We start from the raw sequence: 23,413 nt of genomic DNA on the forward strand, positions 1-23,413 counted from the left end.
TAGTTATTATGCTTAACATTCAAAACAAGCTCAGAAGAGAATTATTTTATAACAGCTGATTTAAAACATACCTCAACCAGACTGCATTTATTCAAAATAATAAACGTATTTTTAAGGTTGAATTTCAGTCAAGATGTTAAATGCAACCTTGAAACATATATATGTGAACAGGCATACCAGCAAAATATTTGTAATCTTGTGGTCCAGTTGCTGGATCTCAATAAAATACATAGGACTACGAGAGCCTTGCCTTGCATTTATCTAATTAGCTGTAGAGCTTGCAGAGGCTGGGTCAGAACACAAGAGGAGCCCTGAAATGACTTATGAGTGTGCTAATATTCCTTTATTATCTTATAGCCAAGTAAAGAATGTCTCAATGACCAAGAAATACAGCTCCTCTATTGTACTAAAATAACCTACACTGATTTTACTGTACATTGTGAACTTCCTGCTGTGTGCAATAGAAGGTACAGAAAATCAGATAGAGCCTGCTTTATGTCTAGCATCATCTAGCACCTTCCTCCCCAACCGTACTGTCCCTGGCCAAGCTTTTAATTAGCCTTATATTGGCATTATACGTGAACATCACCAAGGGATGTTTGCATGCAATACAGTCTGCTTAGGAACCTTCAGTCTTCCAAACTGATATCAACCCATGACAGTATTTTGCATTCTTCCTATCAAGAATCAGAAAATGGCTTGCACCAGGGCTGAATACTGAATAGCATTCTGGTAACCCCTTCCACCAGCCATGATTTGCTTACATTTTACAGAGAAGAACAAAGTTCCACTGATAACCTTGTTGGGTCTAAAACATGTTGTATATAATAACAACAAGGAGGCAGACAAGAACTACATAGGGCAAAATATTACAGAATAAACGTCTGCTTTTATATATTGCAAGAAACCATTTTATGCTTATGTTGTATTTCAATCCAAAGACTTTAACTGAAAAAAATGTATTTATGGCTCACAGGATGGGCAGAACCTGATAAACAGACCAGTGATGTTTAGTACATACTTAATACTGTAGTCACAGTATTTAAAAGAAACTCTTAGAGGATAGGTCCACCAGGAACCACCAAAAGCTACAAGGCTTACTTTTTTTTCTTTTGCCTCCCTGGGATTAAGGTGGCAAGAGTTCTTAATAATGACGTGCTGTGCTACAGAAAGGAGAGATTTAGTGTTAGCACTACTGTACATGTCAATGAGAACCATTGAGATCACTTGAAAATCCTCCGAATCAATGTTTGTTGGCATCTCTGGAAGATTTTGGTGTTCTGGATGGTTTGACCCTCTAAGGAACCACAAATGTGTAGAAAACCTCCTGGGATTACTGATCAAGTCATAAATTATGTTCACAATAAATCATGTAAGCTAAAATTGGTATTGGGGGATAATAGTGGGCAGAATTACCAATGGTCCATCAACTTTGCAAAGCTGACGGACCATGTAACATCATGTTGTCATCAAGCAGCTAATAAAGATGCAAATGTAGGCTATAACACGAGCAAGCTGCCCACCATTACCTTTCCTTTGCTTTTCTGCCACCAAGAAGGAAGAACAGAAATCTTATGAACACTCTGAGATCTTTTAATAAGAGCTTGCACAGGTCTGAGCACTTTATCCTCCCTATGTGACAGCATTGCAACCATCAAATATCAGCATTAAAAAAAAAGGCTATCAAGGCACGTGATCCTCCACAATGGGAAGTATGGGATTTTTTTCACCCCTAGTGCTTGCACAAGGTTGTTGTGTCCTGCATAGACAAAGCACAGGTTTGTCCTAAGTAAATTCCCACTTTTAATTTGTTGACTGTTCAGGCATGACCCAACCATCAAAACCATGTCTACCATCCAGAAAGAAGAACAGATGCAGAAAACCAATTAAACAATATTTTACCTTTCTGAAAAAGCAAGAACAGTTGGTCAGATGGTGATCATTGATATTCATATCCACCTTTATACTCTCACATAGTAAAACTCAGATTTCACCTCTAGCTGGGCTATGTGAGCCAAATTGCGAACCTCATTAAAGGTTATAAATGTTTGATATTATATTGTAATCTTCCTGCAGTATTTAAACTGTTCATTAACCAGAATTTAAAATAATATTGCCCTAACAGCCCGAGTGGCTATTTAATAATAATCAAATCATAACTGTGTACTGTAACTGCTATGCATTACAGAATACAAATTCAGACATTACTCTGCTTGCATATTCATAAATTATAATATAAAAAATCCTCTCTTATCATTTCCAGCTGCCTGGAGGTTTGTTTGATTTATAAATCATCTTATCATGCATTGCCATCTGTCTTCTTTCAACATAGAGAATGTGTATTATGATTGATTATTACGTGAAAAAAGTTGAAGGTTCAAGTGGCTCACACTTAATAAAAGTTGACTTTTACTGGTCTGAAACTTGGGTAAGCATTAGGCAGGCAAAGAGCAATGTCTATTATTTAGTATTACCTATTTTTGGGAAAAAGTAATAGGTTCTCTTGTAAGAAGAACATATTATAGGTTAAAGGAACGTACTACCCACTGATACTCACAAACACTGTTCTTTCCCACAGCTTCACTGCTTCAATATATATAAAATCCTATATGTCTATAGGATTTTTATCTGGGATATGTATGTTTCCCTAGTGGTTGAATTTGATGGACTTTTTTCAACCTGACTGACTATGTATCTAGACCAATGTTAATTTCTCTTTACAAAGACCTAGGCATTGCAACCTATAAGGTGCTAGCATGCTTCCCTATATCGAGAAGTTTTTTATTAGGTAAGAGGGTCATAACATCTGGAAATTGAAGCAAATGTGAGAATCAGTAGATGGAGGGGATGTTCCCACCACAGTATTGGTTTTTCCCTAACACTATTTTAAGGTTAGAACACATAGTTCATCCAAGGTACTCAGAATACACCGATGGAAGGATGTGGTATATGTGAACATGATCACTGTGCCACTACCCATCATCTTCAGAGGAGCAATCTGGCAGGAAGGGAATTCATTCTCTACCATACCCTGATAGCTGCCACAAGATACTTGATGGTCATCTAACACCATAAGAGGAGCACTCCTTAAAGTACTGCACCCACCTTGAACTCCTTTTCAATGTTTGCTAACACAGCCAACTCATTACTGAGCTCCAAAGCTGTCATAACGGGGTCTTCACTGGATAACGATAGATAGGCAGGGCTCGCAAGTCCCTTATATGCATTAATCCTGGACCTGGAGTGGCTAAAGGCATCATGTTTTTGTTTTTCACTACATTCACTGCATTTACAAAAATAATCATGAGGCCTCTCGATTCGGGCTCCCTTTCGTAGAAGGGTGTGAACTATTTCATATTCCTGACAGTGAGCAGCCAAAATAATAGGCGTGATATCTTGAGAGAATCTAGTTCCGTCTTCATCATAAGCATAGAAGTCATCATGTTGAAACTCCGATTGGCTAGGACTAGTCGTAAGCCGCTTGCCTTCAGCAAATGATGGATGGCCAAGAATGGCCTCTACTATCCTTACATATCCTTTGCTGATAGCTAAAAGCAAAGCATCTCCCACCCGTGACAAGTTTTCCTTCTTTAGCAAAAGCTCTGTAATTTCCAAGTGCTCGTTGGCAACTGCTAACTGCAAAGCATTCTGGCCCATGTAATCCACACAGTTGACATTTAAAGAGTGACATTCCTCTATCATCTTGCGGACCACAGGAATATTCCCATATTCAGCAGCATCTAAAAAACGCTCCTCTTCTGCAGATAGGCTGGTGGAACGGTCACTGAACATATAAGCTGGTCCTCGGTTTGTTTGCCTTCTGCCCTTTTCCCGAAGTATGGTCTGCCTCCGATGTGACAATGTGTTTTCTGCAGCACGCCTGTATGCAAGACGAAAAAAGAGCTTGGTCATTCTTTTTCAACAAGCACAATTATAGAGAAGATAAAATGAACATTTTGGGAAGGGGTTTTCAATTTTGCAAAGAAAAGAGACCATGAGACCTGAGTGCAGGTGATGTTTTTCTTTTGAGGAAAACCAGTGGGTTAATAATGAAATTTAATTTCTTACAATTGCTCTTTTCATTTGACATGGGTAAACTGTTGGTAATTCTCATGGCTGTACCCTAGAATAGGCAGCACAAAGACCCTTATCCAAACATCTCTTCTCTACCGCTGGTGCTTTGACAATTCATACCTTCAGTCATGTAATTCAGAGCTTTAACACCTATGCAGACTTCCTGACACCAAGGATGAGATTATGTACCTAGTACGGGGTAGTTCAACACACTTCATACTACCTAGTTTTGGACATTTAATATCAGTGGTGACACATTTCATGGTGCGTTGTGGATATAAACGCTGGATTATTTTGCTACAATGGTAGAATGGTTTAGATTTAGTAGAGTGGAAAGCTGTAAAACGTCTTCAACGTTAAAAAACAAGCCAAGGTAAATTTTACCAACTACTCCTAATTTATGTGAGTTGCTACCCTCAAAGTTGATTGGCTTGTAACTGCACTGCTGTTAAATGTTAATGCATAAATAAAGCGTGGTTTAGTGTCAGCTGATGTGGTTTTATAGAAAGCTATGTGCTGCCACAAATAAACCACGTCACTGCTTTCTTCCAAATATTTAAGTACGTTTTTACCCTGTATGATACAAATAATAATTTGATTGGTTAAGGGAGTTAGGCTTGGAAAGTTAGGGTGTTAGAGAGCCAAATATCACATAAAGAGATGTTTTGTGATACACAAGGAGTCTCTGGTGCCAGACAATTCAACAACAACCTTATCGTTTGTTCATATGTAAATTTAATGTATTTTAGGAGAGTATTTTACCGGTAAAAGGCATTGGACTTTTGATGAGCATTGCCATCTTGGATATGTTAACAATATCTTTAACAGGATCAGAGCTGTTTCTGGAGTGCTAGCAACAGATTTTCTGTTCAAATGTGTGAGCACTCATCTTCGTACTTTGTAATGGAGAAGAAGTGTTGTTACATTAAGACAGAAAGTATGTTCGGGTTCCAGAACATTCTCCATCCCCTCTCATTTTCTCAACACAGGGTGATTTGGGGAACCTTGTTTCCTGATTAGTGCAACACATGCAGAGTGTACAGAAAGTAACTAGCCCTGATGATTTTCGATTTAACAGGTGTTTTTTACAATGGACCAGGCTGCAGTGAATCCACATTGGCACACTATAGAGCCCAAACACCTGAATGACTATTGGGAGCTGTTACTGAACAAATACTTTAGGAAGGTAAGCAAAATCTATTATATTATTAAAAAGGGAGTTTTTCGGCATAAGTCACTTGATAGAGTTTAGATCCACTTTAAAGCAGAACTAAACCCAGTCAATACTTCCTTGTCCTGTTGTGAGTGCTACCATCTTCTTCAATTCTACGTTCTAATTTTCAGCCATCTTGATTGGAAAGACCTGACATAACTCCCTGCATGGTGCGCAGGAATTCATCCAGTCCCGGCACCCATAAGTGAAGCCGGGTATCCCTGGCGAGGAATGTGTGAAGCTCAGCAAAATTTGACATTTGGGCAGCTATCAGGCATGTCAGAAAACTTTTGCCTGTCCCTTTCTGCAATTAATACCTAGCCAATTGCTAATTTTCTAAGTGGGACTTTGGTTCCAGTTTAAGTTATACTTGTTAATATTCAATAAGCTTTCAATAAACCCAAACACAATAAATATAAATGTGTCTGCACTATTATATTAGAATGCCCACACCACAAAGCAGGTACTCACATGCTGAGGGCATGTAAATAGGTAGAAGCATGGCATGCAAGATGCCCTCAAGTTAAGAACTCTACAGACACTAGATTTTTTCACTGGATGTGGTAATTCCAAATCATCTCTGCAACGGGACACCAGCTACAATAGTTTCATTATTGATCCAACAGAGGCTATTAATTGTTAAGCCCCCCCGGCTGTCCTACCTGCTTCCCTTTCTAAAGAAAAGAAAAGGTCTCAGCAGTAGCTTTCATTCATCTGAAATGATCAATAACAATCATCAGCAATAATAGAGTCTCAATCCAAGACCTTAGACTATCCCTCGTGTCCTTGGAACAATTTTGTATCTGGCTTCCAGGCTTCCTTGAAATTTATTCACATACAAGGTTATGTCATACAAAAATAAAATGAGATGTTGAATCTATTTCCTGTGCGTGCTTTTCATTACCAAAACCGTCATCATTCTAATCAATTACATCAGCATATATCCATTTCCCAAATTTCTTCCTTGGTGGAAACCAGAGCAGGTGGCCAACGACTGCTGGTGCTCTGCTGTTATCCCTGCCTGGGAACTGACTGATTGACTGTATTGCATCCAATGAACGGATCAATTTGTAATGCTAATGATGCAGCAAGGAAATATCTCGCCGCAATCCGACAGATGGATACATAGAATTGCTAGCAGCTGAGGAACTATTTTCACCCATTTATCGAAATGATGTCACAGCTGTCTGCTAGACTGTGAAATATGATGGAGGGCATCATTCCCAGTGGAACCTGGGCCATCATTCATAATGTGCAGAAACATCTGCAACCTGCTTGCTATTGTGTGTCAAAGGAAAGGATTGTTGCAAGACAGCTCAGCATCTGTAGAGTAAATATATACAGTAAACACATTCTTGGATGTAATTGTGCTTTGCCTGTAATCTATGCAAAGGTACTTACATAATAACATTTTGTAGCTGCATTCAAGATTTCACATGCAAAGTAGGACCATGAATCATGATTTCGTTCATATAAATAATGCTTAGTAAGTGCCCTATAAATGCATTAACATTTTATATATAACTTTCCTGTAAACATTACCTTAAGAAGTCAGGAAAATATGAATGTACTTGAGTGCGGTATAACAGAATCTCACAGATTCCACCTTGCTTAAACTACCTGCCCCCATTTTCCCAACTATAGACAAGCACACCATTAGTGGTCAAATAACCTAAAGGCCTTTTAAGTGACATATATTTCTCCAATAACATAATAATAATAACTGAACAAATTAAATAACAAATATTAAGAAACAGAACACAACACAAATGTTCCTAATAGTCCTTCAAGTTTGCAAGTCCTCAAAGGCATCCAACAACCCCAACCTGGGATCTGTGCCAACATGATACTGCTGCTCCCAGCCATTGGCCCGCTCAGGATTGATAGAAAACGACTCGCAGACTATCTCCACTAGAATCCTGGTTCACCTCATTTTTGGCTCACACACTTCAGAAGACTTCACACCAAAGATGGGCACCCAATCCCATAGATACATACACCAAAAATCTTAATCCTTTATGCATACCTAATTATCCCAGGTGACACTAAGCAGGAGGTGTGGGGGGAAACCAAAGTACCCTAAAGAAACCTACCCAAACACAGGGAGAACACGCAAACTCCTGGCCAGGATTTCAACCTATGGCCAAGTACTGTAAAGGCAAGAGTGCTTTTTTCTTTTTAGCACAGTGCTACAGTGAGTGTATTCATATATATTAGTGCATATCTTTTCAAATATTAAATTCTAATCCTCTGCCCCGACTATGTTTTCAATTATAAATGATTCCATCATAAAATATAAAATGACATATTACAATTTGTAAGCTCCATGTTCAGCTGTTCCTAATATGATTTGTAACTTGATGAAAAGAAGAAAATATCCCATATATTTATATCAAATAGGAATGGATTACAAATCCATGCCTACAGTGACACAATTTGGATAAGGGATAGTTCAAGTATTACAAGCTGTAACTCAAAATGAAATGGACTTTTTGGCAATTTATCCAAAGCCTTGTGCCCGCATTCTTAATGAATTATATTGAATACAAACTTGTTTCTAAATGTTCCACTGGTCCTATTAAAACCAAACAATGTAATGCTGTCATATTACCCTTTACTTCAATGTCCTAAAAGTTAACATGAAACTTTATTAAAGTGAATGTTAGTCCAAAGTGTCCTATAAGTGTCCACATGTAACACACATCTAGTTGTGTTGAAAGCCTTTCTCCCCCCACCATGTTCAGTGATTTTCTTACTGACTCCCCACGTTGGCTGCAGAAACCATTAGGTGGGGGGAATTATGAAGATATATTTTTTCTAAATCAGCAATTTCTTTTCAACAAAAATCACAACTGCAACTTCTGACAGTCATCTGGCCTTTTATATAAAAGCCTACAGAACTTCTACAGAAGTTTGCCATCAAACTTCTCAGTCCCCAGAGATGCTGCTCATTAGGTTGTATGTAATTCTACCACAACTGGATCTTCAAGATGAAGCTACAAAATGGGCAGGTGGAAGTGACATGGGTGAGTCACCAAGGAAGTAGTGGGAATGAATGAAGTCTAATTTTTGATAATTTGGCAATTTTTTAAAAACAAAATTAGTTATCATAAGAATGGTAAAATTTGAGTATTTGTTACTGTTTTTGATGCCAAATAAAAACTCTAGGCTATAGTCAAGGACTAAAGCTGTCCATATTGAGGTCTCTAAGTGACAGATTAGCAATAATTGACAGGCCTGGTCTTCACTCAGAGGCCATTAGCAAGGACCAGAGATGCCATACATAGGGAAAAATTGTACTGTACCAGGCCCAATGCTGGAACTTTTAGACATAGGGTAGGGAAGATTACCTAGTAGGGGTACCAGAAATATCTGATGGCGGTCTTAGCAAGGACTTTGCTACTTTGACACCAAATTCTGCTCTTTGGGCCCCCCATTGGACAGATAGAAGCAATGAAACATTGGATATCATTGTGCTATAAATGAACACTTCCCATATTGGAAGTATTCATTATGATACCCAATAGTAAACACAAACTGCTAAAATACTCACCTGAGTTTTCACTTAACATTTGACCTTTGATTTGTGCGTGGGAATGTTTTTAGTCTTGGACAGAGTAGGTAAGAGTTAAAACATATCTGTAATAATAAGGGTAATTTCCCTCTTCTTGTTTTTGAGACACAGCACCAGAATGTGACGTTAAATTGTAAACTAAATTAGGTGACTGCACTGAAAGACAGACAAAGAGGAAGATTCATCATTTTCATATCAAAAAACTACTCTAAACCAGTGGTTCCCAAACTGGATGTTGCAGTGCCTTGTGTGCCACTACAGACAGTCCCCGAGTTAAGGACCTCCGTCGTACGGACGACTCCTAGATATGAAAGGCTTCCCTGCTCCCTTGTGTGCCACTACAACTTTATAAGGATTATTGGCTAATGATAACACTTACCACTACCACTGCTTCTGTTTCTCTTCCTCTCCTGTTACCCTTCTTTTCTACCAGCTAGCTTAACATTGAGAATGCAAATATTGTCAATCCTCCCCCAATTTGTATCCAGATAGCAAGAACAAAGGACAGGGGCAGCAGTGACGTAACAGGTAGGTAATGGGCTGGTAATTGGGTCAATGAGGGTTTTGTCGCTTGGGGTCTGTCACAGGGGGTGTGTTTGGAGGGGATGGACTGTCATTCAGTGATCTGAGAGGGCTCCGTCAATGAGAGGTCTATTACTGAAGTATTTGTCACTGGGGGGCTGTTACTGAGCGGTGTCATTGACAGACCATTCACTGGGGTGGTAGTTATCACTGAGGGTCCTGTTACTGAGGATCTGTCACTGGGGGTCTGGCACTGAGGGTCTGTTAGGAAGGGGGGGGGGTCTGTAACTAAGGGTTTGTAGGGAAGGGATGGGGTGTGTTAATAAGGGGTCAGGCACTGGGGGATGTCACTGTGATTATTTCAGAATGTTCATATGTTATCTTTCAATTAATATACAATTTCTCTGAATACATTTGTTCTCACGGCCCCATAACCTAGACCAGAACCAATACCTAACTGACATTTAAACCTAACATTTAATAAGTATTCATTTTGACCCAGCAATGCCTTTAAAACTTAGGGTATTAAGGTTGCTAAAAATTGTAAAGGTTGTAAAGTCATAATCCAAACTTGAAATGATTTTTCCTTGAGGGTTTAGCACAAAAGCAGATCAGCAGAATGCACATACAATTCTTCCTTTAGAAAAATCCAGTATGCACAATTATAAAAAAATATATATACAATTGTGTTAATGCGAAAGTATGCACAGTAAATGAGTTATCGAGAGAAAATGTTATAAAGGTGAACATGTGCTTTAAGGACATGAAAAGACATCTGATGTTCCAAAGATTATGAATGTGTCCTCTTTGATTTGGCAATTCCTTTGCAAATGCTGTTTCTCTGCCAGTGGTAAACAAACGGAGAAGAAAAAGAATTCAAGTAAAAGAAAATTACAAGATGAAAACTGCCTGAATAGTCTGATACCCAATTTCCCAGCCATAGTCTGTATGGGGCTCTGTGAACAAGGGAGAATGAATTGACTGACCTGTACAGGTTCTGTTCTACAACACACAACTATCACACACCTCGGGTAATAGGCAAAGTAACATAAACAGGCCCACAGTATCAGATCTACACCAACACATTGGGCCTGATTTATTAAAACTCTCCAGGACTGGAGAAGATAGGCTATCATGGGTGAACTTAGCTGATCCAGCAAACTTAGAATAGATTTTATAAAAAAAAATTGGCAAATGTTTTCAATCCTTGAATCCTTAAACTATTCCAGGTTTGCTGGATTACCCAGGTTCACCCATGATAGTAAATATCTCCCAGTCTTTCAGAATTTTAATAAATCAGGCCCAATGTCAAAAAAGACACACATTTTCATAATCATTATTTAAACATGGCTATATAACTAGAGTTTATATGATGCATTTCATTGCCTTGCAATGTTATTATTACACGTAGTATAATTGTGTGGTCCAACCATGATGTTATACTGATGTAATAAAAATATAATTTACGTTAAGAAACAAGCAAACTTTGGTACATTGTTTTTCATGAAAATGTATTTTATAGTATATTATAATAGTATGAGTATAATAAAGTTTGAAACACAAAATCATGTAAAAATAATAAATTGAATAAATAAAAAATCTATATATTTAAAAAAATGTTTAATTTTTTTTTTATACATATTTTACTCATACTATTATATATATTGTAAAATAAAAGTTCTTGAAAACAATGTACTGCTTTTACACATATAAATCCAATACAAATGGATTTTGAATTTCCCGATTGGCCCTGCCCCGCTGGCAACGTACAAACGCACCGACGTCACCGGGAACTCCGGGGACTAATCGGATGCAGAAGCTGGCCGGAAGAAGAGAGAAGAAGACAAAGATCGCGGCGATGGACGACGCGGGACGCGGATCAGGTAAGACTCTAATTACTATTACCCCCCATAGCATTACCTACCCCGAGTGTGACTCGGGGTTACCTCTTTTAGCAACTTTTTTCTAGGGAGGTTAATTAGGAGACATGAAAGCCACAATTTTATGACATTCAAGTGTTTTATGTGCCATAGCAATGTTCCTTATGTGCGTCAGGAACTTTTGCTCTGCTCTGCATGAGGGGCTTCTAACGAACCCTTTAACCTCTAGAGGCCAGCAGAGAAAGAAACCCTCCCCAAGTCTAGACAAACTGTGCCAACACACCAAATGTTACTAATACTATGGAGTATGGGTGGTAGTGAATAATTCATTCAAACATAAAAAAACATCAAATCCAGGCTTAAATTTCAATGTATTTATTGATACTTATTTATTGACAAGACAGCAGCCTTGCTGGAGCCAGAAAAAAGCATGGAGTGCCACTGGGCACCTGCTAAAAGGAGATTTGGGTTATGAATAACATGCCATGCCTAAAATATGGATGAACTTTACAAAGTTGAGCTAAGCAGGACTGATATTTACTAGGATCAGATGTGAAATCAAAACTCAGATACACTGCAGCCGCAGGCCATCTATCTAGAAACAGAATATATCATTGTAGTTTTATTTTTCCTACTTTGGGATTCCCTAAAATAAGCAAAGCAGTAAATATTTGAGATGTATTGATTTTATTTAGTCTGTGCACAGCTGCAGCAAATCCTAAAGAAACATCTTTCCAGAAAAAACTACATTAACTTGCTTTCTACTCAAGTCCATCCCTAACAGAGCACATATAGCAGAGGTTTAAACTGGCCCCCAAAAGGAATTTATTTTGGCCCCTCAAGGAATTCTTTGCAGCTGGTCTGCCGCTGCATTAAAATACTACAATTTCCGGTATCATTCCTGTCTATAGACCAGCGGGCTCTCTGTCTATGCGTGGCCCCGCATTGGACTGTTTTTTTAGATACAGGGAATTGTAGTAGCGGTGCTATTTCTCTATTATAGGCTTTTTCAAGATTGAATGTAAAGCAAAACACCTATGTTTCCATATGAAAAGGGTTTATCTCAATTTCACAAAAACTTCAAGTTTGGCCCGCGACTTTGTCTAAATTTTTAATTTTGGCCCTCTGTGTATTTGAGTTTGATACCCCTGACATATAGGAAGAATAGCTGGCTGGGAATACACAAATACTGAAATATACATGCATATCAGCCTAAGAGGAGAAAAGCAAGTAGATGCATGTGTAAGAGCTGAAAAAATTACATGGGATAATGCATGACCAGGGTACAGTATAAGAAGCCTTCGCTGCTAACACACCAATTAATTCCTCCACCCCCCAAGCTGACCTTAAACGAATAAAGGACAAGTACACTTTGTGTTGGAAAAAATTGGCCACAGCAGCCCTTTTAATAACACCATATGTATAACAACATATATTTTTCTGGTAATAAAAACAAGCCCCTCCTTTTAACATCACAAAACCATTTCAAGTATAACAGGAAAACACTTCATAGAGCTCCATGAAAGTCACCAAATCCTCCTCCATTATCCAGCTGTCTCCGATCCACAGCCAGGCCCCCAGCCGGTCATACACAGCCTTGGGGACAGCTAGTGGATCTCCCTCCTCTCCAAACTTAGCCCCCACAACAACCAAGTGTCATGCAAGGCAAACTTTACCATCCAAAACCCAAACCTTTTTGGGTCCCATCTTCCCTATATTCTCCATTACCCCAACTCTAACTTTCACATACCCAAACAAAACATGCCTACCCAGCTGCCATGACAATAGCCCCCCAATCCCCTTGACCTTAGGGAGGGAGGGTGGAAACGCGCAGTCCCCAGGAATTTTTTAAAATGCTGCCCCCACCCCTCAGTCCCCACTTTTAAATCCTGTCCTTTTCCCCTCCCATAGACTGTTACCCTCCAATCCCAAACTCAAATTTTCCCATACTTTTTTTCCATATTTTTTTATTTTATTTTACTTTTAACCCCTACATCTCTGTCTTCCCTACTCCCTCGGTCATGAGGCCCTACGCCCAATTCTCTGCTTCAGGCCTGCTGGAATGTAGAAGTTATTAGGGCAGTGAAGTCCTTCTCCAGCCAAAGTGTTTTTTTATATGATCAATGAACATCTTGGAAGTGCAGGGAATAGAGGATGCCCAGTGGTAGATATGGACAATGACTTTCCCTTAACATCCAACTCCTTCATACATGCTTCAAAGTAGAGATCCAGCAAATATGATGTATGATGAAGCATCTGAATGAACACAGAAGTAACCACATTTCTGCAAACTGTCCTGTACCACAGTCATGACAAAGAGAATAAATCTGTACAGAATCTAAAAAAAAAACTCTTCCTACAGGAGAGACAAAGTTTTTTTTTATGCTCTTACTGAGAATAGCTAGTAAATGAGTAATGATGCTGCAGAATTTTTTAATTAGCATTAGATTTGGCAATTAGAACTAGCCTCTCAAATTCATCACATGTAAAGGGAGCTACTGGAACTTCACATTACTATTTCTTTTTTTAAATGATTTGTAACCTCCTAATAAATAAAGAAAAAGCAGAAGCAGAGAGAGGTTTTTTTTCCAATTAAACATATTTGTTTCAGATATTCCAGCCCGCCTCTCCCTTTAAAATATAAGATGATGGTTGGAGAGAAACTGGCCACTCTTTGTTCAGCCCCCGAGCTTCCTAATCCTCCTTAGATGAACTCTTCTTTTTTTTTTACAGTATATGACTCTGCAAAGCACTGCAGTTTGCTGTTAGCATAGCAGCTATGGTGTATACATAGAATTATCATGATAGATGCCCCGTGTATGGTCTGGATTATAAAAAAACTACCTGTTGCCATCCTGATGCCTACCTAAGGTTGCCACTTCTTCTGCAAAATAAATACCAGCATTATAATCGGGTTCCTATCAATGAGATTTGCAATATTTTTACCACCTAGATCAATAAAATATGACCAAATTTAATGACAGACCAGTTGTTCCTAAATGTTTTAATTTTAGGACTCAGTATTAATTCCAGGGCTCAGTATTACCATACTGGGACTCATAAAGAGAAGCATTACCAAAATGTCAGCAAAGCTAATCAAAGACAAATAATTTATCATATTTTAACCCATAGGAGTGAACTCTCTCTATAATACATTACCTGATTGTTTATAGACTATGTGTCAGATAACATAACACAATGTGTGATGTATCACTATCAATGTGTGATGTGTCACTGATTTTGCACAAGGCTACGTTTACTACACAGTCCTCCGAAGAAACATCACAAACACCTCCATGACCCAGTTTAAGGAACACGGTGATAGACATCGGTATCAGCTTCTTGCAGTTCAGACTTAAGGGAAGGGAAAACCAAAAAAAATAAAATAATTGCTTATCAGATGTTGCTCACAATCAATCATTCTTTTGTCACTCTTTTCTATCACCATTCCTTGCCAATACGAAAAGCTGATAGAAGAAAAGATTGACATAACAGAGAGATGAACTCATCAGTGCTGCTTCTCCATTCATTGCCCCATCACTGGTTAGGGAGTGAGAAGACCAGTAACATTTATCTAACTGCAGTAAAGAAAAATGAGGTCTCCTGCCCTGCCAAATAGTGCTGAACATTGTATTGGGGCTGTGCAGATCTTAGCACTTGATTGACATAGGCACAAACCCTTTGGCAGGTAAAATAGTTTTAATATAACAATGAGTACAGTTCAGCTTTAAGACCTGAAGATCACATATTGGCTGTGGTTTAAGGTGAATCTAGCATGGAGGGGTCAGGATTAAAGCACTCAATTATAGAGGACTGAACCTTTATAAATCTCTTCCTGCCAATAAACAGCCAGGGGCTATTGGTCCCCTGACACCGAGTGCTGCTATTGATAACCTCCTGATGACTGCCAGGGGACCGTGCTGATCTACAGATCGATCAGAGCTAAGAGCATCAGCAGTACTGCCATTTATAACGCTCTGGTAATTAATGCTTACTAGGAATTCATTCAATGCAAAATTCACTGTGGAGCAATAGACTGGGGAAATGGGGTAGTCTACTAGAACTACGTTACGTGACTGCTTTTAGAGTTTGACCTAAACTGCTTGGTGAGTGGTATAGGTTGGGTTGTCATACAGCAGTTTACTGGTCAGGTCAATAAACACTTTTTTACCAATGTCATAATAGGAAAGAAATCATAACCCTAGAACTTTTTTCCAAATAGGGTTACTTGGGTGTATTCTTGGACCAAGCTTAGGTAACCCATATGAAAGTAGCATTTTAGAATTCACCAGCATGAATGACATTTCTGGTGAGGGAATGGTAAATTAACATATATTGGGACAAAAAAACTTTATGACATCTGAGTGTATTGCTACTATAAGAAGTGCCTTTATCATTACTTACCAGCCTCCTTAGGTGGCTTTGGGGTCACAAAAGGTTAAGGGGTCACAGAAGGCTCAGGGGCATTCAAATTTTGAGGCACAAAAGGTTAAGGGGGTCACATAAGGTTTAGGGGCATTCAAATTTTGAGGCACAAAAGGTTAAGGGGTCACAGAAGGCTCAGGGGCATTCAAATTTTGAGGCACATGAATCGGCCGTACGAGAGTTCAGCACTAGGTCAGTGACACGTGGCTCAAGACCAAAGCAACATGCTTCCATGCTTTAGGTATCTGGTAACTGTTTAGGAGAGCCACCTCTTGCCTGGTTGTGGAGCCAGCGCTGGGGAAAAAACCATGGCTTGCGCTAGACTTGTTGCTAGATTGGAAGGGTAGTTATTGTGACAATTATTTGTTGCAACTGAAAGCATCATTAGGCAAGAAGAACCCAAGAAACGACCCTTAGTAGTTTTAGGGCACAAATCAAAACTAATATGATTTTGTGCTCAAAGGTAACAACAATCCATATATATATTCCTAAATAATACTCCTATATTGGGGGTGACTTACTAAACAAAAATAGGTTGTTCACTTACATATTGAATCAACTTGCTAGGGATAGTTCACTAAGCTTAGTCAATAAAGTGATAGTTCACTTTGCCCGAGTAGAGCATTGGTATGGATAGCAAAGTTTCATCTCATTTACTAAGTTAAGTGAAATATCCCTTTCTTATTATCTCATATATTATCCCTATTGGGGAAAGAAGCATATCTACGGGTGAAAAGAATGCTATGGGAAATATTGTTTTGGGTTCTAAAGCAACCAAACAGCTGTCCGTTATTGCAGCTTATGTTGGAAAGTTAAACCAAATTGCCGAGGGTTACAAAGCAATGTTCTCTCCATGTAGGAGTATATTACTTTACATGATTTTGCTCCCCAAGACGAAAGATCACAATCTCACTGTTATAAAGTATTACAATCCATGCAAAGCAGCTCCTGTACCAGCCACAGAGATCTTTTGAAATACACACCAGTAAACTTTTTTTCAATTAGGTTCTATTAATGTCATTACAGAATCTGCGAAAACCAAATCTGCCAACTGTGAGGATGCCGACAATATTTTGTTCCCCTTGGATTATAATGAGATGAAGATAAAAATTGTGTTTGTACATAAAACCATTGAGGTTAATCCTGCCGAGCTCATTAAAATAAAAGCTATTTAGCATTCCCTCATTTTCTGGGTAGACAAAAGATCCGATATTTGTAATGAGGATTATAATTAATTAAAATAGTTTCTTTATATGCTCTTATTTGGTGTTAATTAAATTAGGAAATGAATGTTCTCTATGACAAGGGGATTGTTATCCAATTAAATCAATAAAATACTGAGATTATAACAAGGCTTTACATACATTCCTGTTTTTTAATGTTTCCTTTATTAAAAAAAAAAAAAAAAAAGGACAAAAGCGGAGAGTTAACATGCCAATTTTAGATAATTGGGCATCCGAAGGAAACAGCAAGATTACATTTCTGACTAATTAGCACTAAAGGTAAACAGAAACAAAAGCACCTGCAGAAGAATTTGCCTTGGCATTGATATCACGATCCTAGCTCAAAAAGATAAAATGATGTGTGCTGAAAAGGCAAATCTGAAAACTGTTAGGGAACACTTATGGTGCTGGCTATTCTGTGCTGTGCACTACGGCAGTATCCCACACAGCCTATTTTGCCCAGCAATGTTATTTGCAGCAGCAAAGAGAATAAAGGAATAGCAGCAGCCCTTTCTTCCCTTTAGCCGTGCAGCCTGATGTATTTTATTGGCATCCCCAGCACACACTGTTAGGCTGTGCACAGCTAAAGGGGATTTTAGAGACAGATTAGTTCCTGACTCTATCCTGCGCTGCCATTGGCTGCTGGGACATTATAGCCTCTCTGCTCACAGTCCCCAGTGCCTGTTGTAGTGTAAAGCTGGGCTGACTTGCTGCTGATGTGTATTCATCTGATTTACTGTTGCTGACCTTGCCTGTTTCTGACCCTGTGAGTTTTTACTGCCTGGACCCACCTTCAGCTTGTGACCCCGAATCTGCTTGTGTTTTGCCCTTGTGTACTTCGTCTGGTGGGCGAATATTCTGTGTATGACCTCGGTTCTGTATTCTGGACTTTTGAGAATACAGAACCTCGGTCTCGGTTGGAATCTTGGTACTGCTTTATCTGTGGGGTCCTTTGCTAGCCCTTCCCCAGACACCATCCCTTGTGCCCTGGGGGCAACCAAGTGCTGGGAAACACAACCAGTCCCCCGGGTGGGGGCTTGCTATAGATGAAGAGTGAGGCATTAGATTGGGGGACTGGTGTCTGGTGAGAACTGGTGCTGGACCAAGGTCTTACACTGACAGTTCCTTTTAAAACTTAAAAACTTAAATCAAACTTAAAAAAGATTTTTTTTTCTTTTGACTTTCATCCATCTAATTTTTGTGATATTTGATGAACATTCAGAGACCATAATAAAGTTTTATTAATACAGCCTAGAGCGCTCGCCTATTGAACAGCACTTTATAGCTTGATTAGCCAATGACACCAGGTTCTGTTCCCATCAGGTCTCACTATCAATCACTATCCAATTTCTTAGGAAGCCAGTATGCTCTGGATGGTGGGAGGGAAACCATAAAAAGGGGAAATATACAAATTCCAATGAGACTGTGTCTCAAATTATATGCAGACCCCAGGGCCAGAGATGCAACTAAAGGGTGCTAACCAATTAACCATTATGCTATGCGCTCATTGTGATTGATTTGTCAAAAGATTTTAGGATGTTCACAGTTATTGCATTCCAAGGGAAGTCGGGGCTGGAGAGAGGCATGGGGCTTGCCCTGGGAAGGAGCTCCCTGGATGGCAGTCCATACAACTGGTTAGGGGCAGGGAAAACCTCGGTCTTGCCTCTTGGCCTGAGTCGCTGTTGAATCTCGCTAAGTGTTGACCCCCTGGAGTGGTGCACCAGGGGTACCTTAAAATCATTTTGGGTTTGGTTAACTCACAGTTTATTTTTGGTACACAGGCACGCACTTTTATGCTGATTTAGCACCGCCGTCATTCAACATTAGCTGCGGCTAGTGCAAATGGGCAATTTTTTATTCTTTGCCCAGTGTGTTATGCACTGAGCACTTATTGTTTATATATTTTTATGCTTTGTCACTGTCACTGGTGTGATTTTGTCTGCCACTGGCGATGGAGGGTGCTGTTCCCCTATGGGTCGGCCCTGAAGTTTTGGGAAGTGCTTTGGCCCTATGGTCGAGTGCTCTCCCCTACTGGGAATCTCTCTTCGGATGAGCTCCCAGCTTAGTATCTGGTTGGTAGGCTTAGGCGAAACCTGTCTGATCTTGGTCGGACAGGCTAGTAGACCCAATTGGCCAATCAGTGTGACAAGCGGTCGGATCACGCTTCTGAGTGCAGTACCTTTGGGGTGGCGATCCAGGGGCACCTTAATATTACTGGGCCTGGGAACCCACTGAAATTAATGTCCACCAGTACATGCACTTTTTGCTGATTCGGCCTATCGCTTCATTCTGCATTAGCTGTGGCTAGTGCAGATGGGCAATTTTTAAAACCTGTTGCCCAGTTTGTTATGCACTGAGCACTTATTTTTTAATGTATTTTTATGTTTGTCACGTCACTGGTGTGGTATTCATTGCCACTTGTTTGATGGAGGGTGCTATTCCCTTATGGGTTAGCCCTGAAGTCTGGAGAGTGCCTTGGCTTAAAAACCAGGTGCTCTCCCTCAGTGGCAGTGTCTCTTCGGGAATCGCGAGATTCAAAAAAAAAAAAGTAGGCTCACTTGGCTTCGGCTGGGTGGGCTTAGTACCAGCCCCTGTCAGGAGCATTATGCCACGGGGGGTCTGGGGAATCTGGGTGGCCCTTACTCTTTAGAGGAGGGATCACATTAGCACCCCAGTGCTTTTTTTTAGTGTGTTTTCGCACAATCACTTTTTTACTGGGCACCAGGATTTTTGTATAGAGGATCATGATTAGCGAGATTCGCTAAAAAAAAAAGTGTTCCATCCCTTGCATGCACTATGAGCTGTGGATATAGTAATTATAGCAGGGGTTTCTGGAAAAAAGGTATTTCAAGGGTTCTCCCATTAAAAACATAGAAAAGGTTTGTGTTAGAATCTGCACATGTAACTTGCTTAGATCTACATCAATATAAATTAGGCACCAGCTAGATGGAATCCTATTAAATCTAATATTTCTGTACACATTACACAGTTTAAGGAAACTACAAAAACTGTACAATTTGATTTTGAACTGTATGGCCAGCTCGGACACTCAATATCCATACCTCCTATGTCAAAGAAAGTAGGATGTGGGCAATGGGGGAACATTCTCCAATATCAGACAGGAACAGACTTGCCATTATTTACTCTCAGGAATATTAATACCCACCCTGTCCCCATCCTTTATTCCCACCCACGTCCCCATCTTCATCCTAGAGTGGACACCCACTCTGAGATATAGTAATATCCTGGTCCCAAAATTTGAATTCCCAAAACACTGCACTGACCCTCTACAATAAATTTATGCATAATTACATTTATAATTTTTGCAGTATTCACTTTAATTCAGACAGAGTAGAATTGCAATTATCCTGTAAGTACTGCAAAGAATCATAAGAGCAATTATCAAGAATGCATTGCATTCCGTGACCTAAGAGTTGGATACAATTTGTGAAATGGAAGGTGAAGTCACTTGGTTCAATTGTGCCAAAAAACCGAGCCCAAAATTCCAGCTATGATTTAGCATAAAAAGTAAAGTGAGAGCTAGAATAAAATTATATTAATTAAAAAAAATATAGTCATTATGAAAGGCACTGTCATAGCTATGTTTTTAGTAATATGTATTTATAATACACAATGCTGCATACTATTTCATGCATGCGTTTAACGAGCATTTATGAGTACTTTTGTGTTCATGGGTTTTGCATGACAAGGGAAGAAATGTCAATTATAGATATTTGCTATGATGAAGATGTAAAACATACATACAAAATGCATGATGTAGGTATGACCTAATACATTCCCTATAAACTATTCTGCTTGCTGTATCTCTGGAACTATTTCCAGCAAGCACATTCCTCATAGAGCATTTATAAGTACTTTTGTGTTGAAGTGTTTGGCAAAGTAGGGGAAAAACAATCAAGTATAGATATTTCCTATGATGATATGCATACACACAAAAATGCATGATTTGCTTATTGTCTTATCTTATCTCTCATTTATATGAGATACATTTAAAAATACCTGCAGAATCACATACACTGAAACCAATCTTATCATTTCCTTTAAGATACGATAGACCTGGTTTATTAAGCTGGAGAAGATACACTTTCAACAGTGACGCTGGGTGTTCCAGCAAACCTAGAATGGATCTAGTCCAGGATTAAAAACATTTGCTAACAAACATTAAAAAGTAATAGCAGTCCATTCCAGGTTTGCCTAATCACCCAGCTTCACAGATGAAAGTGTATTTTCTCCGGCTTCGGAGAGCTTTAATAAATCAGGCTCAATGGTTCCCTTTAAATGGCTTGAGAGGGAGACTGTAGATCAATTAACTCATCAATAACTAATATTTTCAGAAAACATTGCATTGCATAGTTCCAGCAAAGCCAGGGCCCCATGCCATAAATGGGTTTTTAAAATTAAAAAGGAATTTTACTTACATTACAAACTGCATGGAGTCTTAATTACTGTGAATATGCCACTGCGTCTGGTCTCATGACCCAAACCATGGGGAGTCCGGAGAATTGGGATCATTGGTATGGACATGCATTAAACATTTTCATTACTATCTATTAATATATTAGAACAGGATGAGCGGAGGGCTGTATGTTAGATAAAATACTCAGCAGGGTTATAATTGGTGATTAGTTCCACATTTAATATAGTTTAGTCACATTTTTAGGTATGTTGTTTCTTTAGAGATAAACAGTACTACAGGACACAACAAGGACAGAGGGGTTGGTGGGTGCAACTTCACATTCCCAGAAATGTGTTGATTACCAAGATGGCTTTGCTGTATATTAGAGCAACTTTTTAATAGTTAATTGCTTTTTAAGAGCAAGTTTGAGGTAGGAAAGTATTAGTAGTTCTATAGTTCCAATAACAGTGAATTCCAGCTGATCAGAGCTATTCCAAACTTGGATCAGAATTCATAACTTTATCAATCCACGTTCCAATTTGGCATTACTAGTACTATGACAGCAATCATCATCCAGTGACCTGATTGGCTAAACCCTATTATACCTTACATAGATGTTTCATTATAAAAACTAAGATTTTTTTTCTTTATTAGTAACTATTTTTATAAAGTCAACCAATAAACACACTTTAAGGTCCTTCAATGTACATTCTTTAAATATGTGCGCCCTCTTCCATTTTGTGTTGGTTTTCGGAGTTTTAACATTTTTTTATCTTGGACAATTTTAACATACTTGCACATTTGGTAAAATAAAACAAATTTGTTTGTAAAATCGATCTTTATTTCACTTGCACCATCTTTGATACTGCTATAGTGTACTAGGTAACATTTGAAAAAGAATAAAACAATAGATTGCTACAATATAACGTACAGAAATCTAATTACATGGGTTTATACACATATCACACCCACAGCAAGGACACTTATGGAGGACAGAGGGACTGGCGCTTTCCTGTACTATATGAAAATTTTCAGTAATCCCACAACTGGGACTATATGTACTGATTGCTGGATGATTGGGGTCTCTGCTCTGCCAAATTCAGGATTATGGAAATTATCCTGTATAGTACTGGTCATACACAGAGGGATGTGCACACACAGTCCAAACTACTCTGGTCAAAACTTTTAAATCTCACTGCGTATGTAGTACTGGCTGTTCTCCAAGTGTGTTTCCTTATGGTTGTTGCTGATTAAAGTTGAATTCTTTGTAACCACTGGAATACAGTACAATACACTGGAATAAAGTAAATGCAGGACCGCCATCAGAGATTTATATTACCTATATTAGAAAAACTTCCCGGGCCCCCTTACCTAATGTCTAAACGTTTCACCTTTGCAAAAGTCAAGCTCTTTGAATTGGGATCAATACAGAAGCACCACTTATCCCCCCTTTTATGATGGCTTCCTTATGTTTGTTGTTGATTAACGTTGCATTCTTTGCAAAAGGCTAAATCCACCATTGAAATAAATACAGTGTATGCAGGACTGCCATCAGAAACTTCTGGGCTCCCCAACCCTCCCCCCAGGTCTACCAACTTTGCCAAAGTTACATTTTTTTTTCACTCGGGCCCAGTACAAAAGTACCACATGTCCCCCCTTCGATGGAGGCTCAGTACAATTATTCTGGTCCAGACAACTATTTCACACAGGTTACTGACCTCACTTTTCTCTACTGCAGTTAAAATATAACTTGGTCACAACCTGCCCTAAACTTGCTCATGGGTGGGACTATCATCACATTGAGTAGAGCCGCAGTATTATACATATACATGCTCGACTTTCATCACCCAAATGAATGTCTGTGATCACGTTATGCAAATCTAGTCTTAGTAAAGGTAACATGGAAGACATTGAGGAGGTAGTTTGTGGTCCACCATTATAAACTGTGATACTAATGCTATAGGACTGTATACCAATGAAATGGGCGACCACCTAAGCAAACAAAACTGGCTGCTCCAGCAAGGAGCCAAACATTGTACCAGTATAGCTGTAATCCCTAAACTGTCACCTGAAACAATCATGAAC

The 23,413-nt window shown here is 39.0% G+C and overlaps 1 protein-coding gene across 1 annotated transcript in view; it reads right to left on the reverse strand.

The window, feature by feature from the left end:
* The window catches only part of TRPC6 (transient receptor potential cation channel subfamily C member 6), a 98,958-nt gene that overhangs the window by 31,893 nt on the left and 43,652 nt on the right, over nucleotides 1-23,413 (reverse strand). Inside the window, exon 2 of the mRNA XM_072402898.1 lies at nucleotides 3,106-3,880. Coding sequence (XP_072258999.1) covers nucleotides 3,106-3,880 — 775 coding nt within the window. The remainder of the gene's footprint in view (nucleotides 1-3,105; nucleotides 3,881-23,413) is intronic.

Source organism: Pyxicephalus adspersus, chromosome 1, assembly GCF_032062135.1.
Source record: "Pyxicephalus adspersus chromosome 1, UCB_Pads_2.0, whole genome shotgun sequence".
Classification (NCBI taxonomy): domain Eukaryota; kingdom Metazoa; phylum Chordata; class Amphibia; order Anura; family Pyxicephalidae; genus Pyxicephalus; species Pyxicephalus adspersus.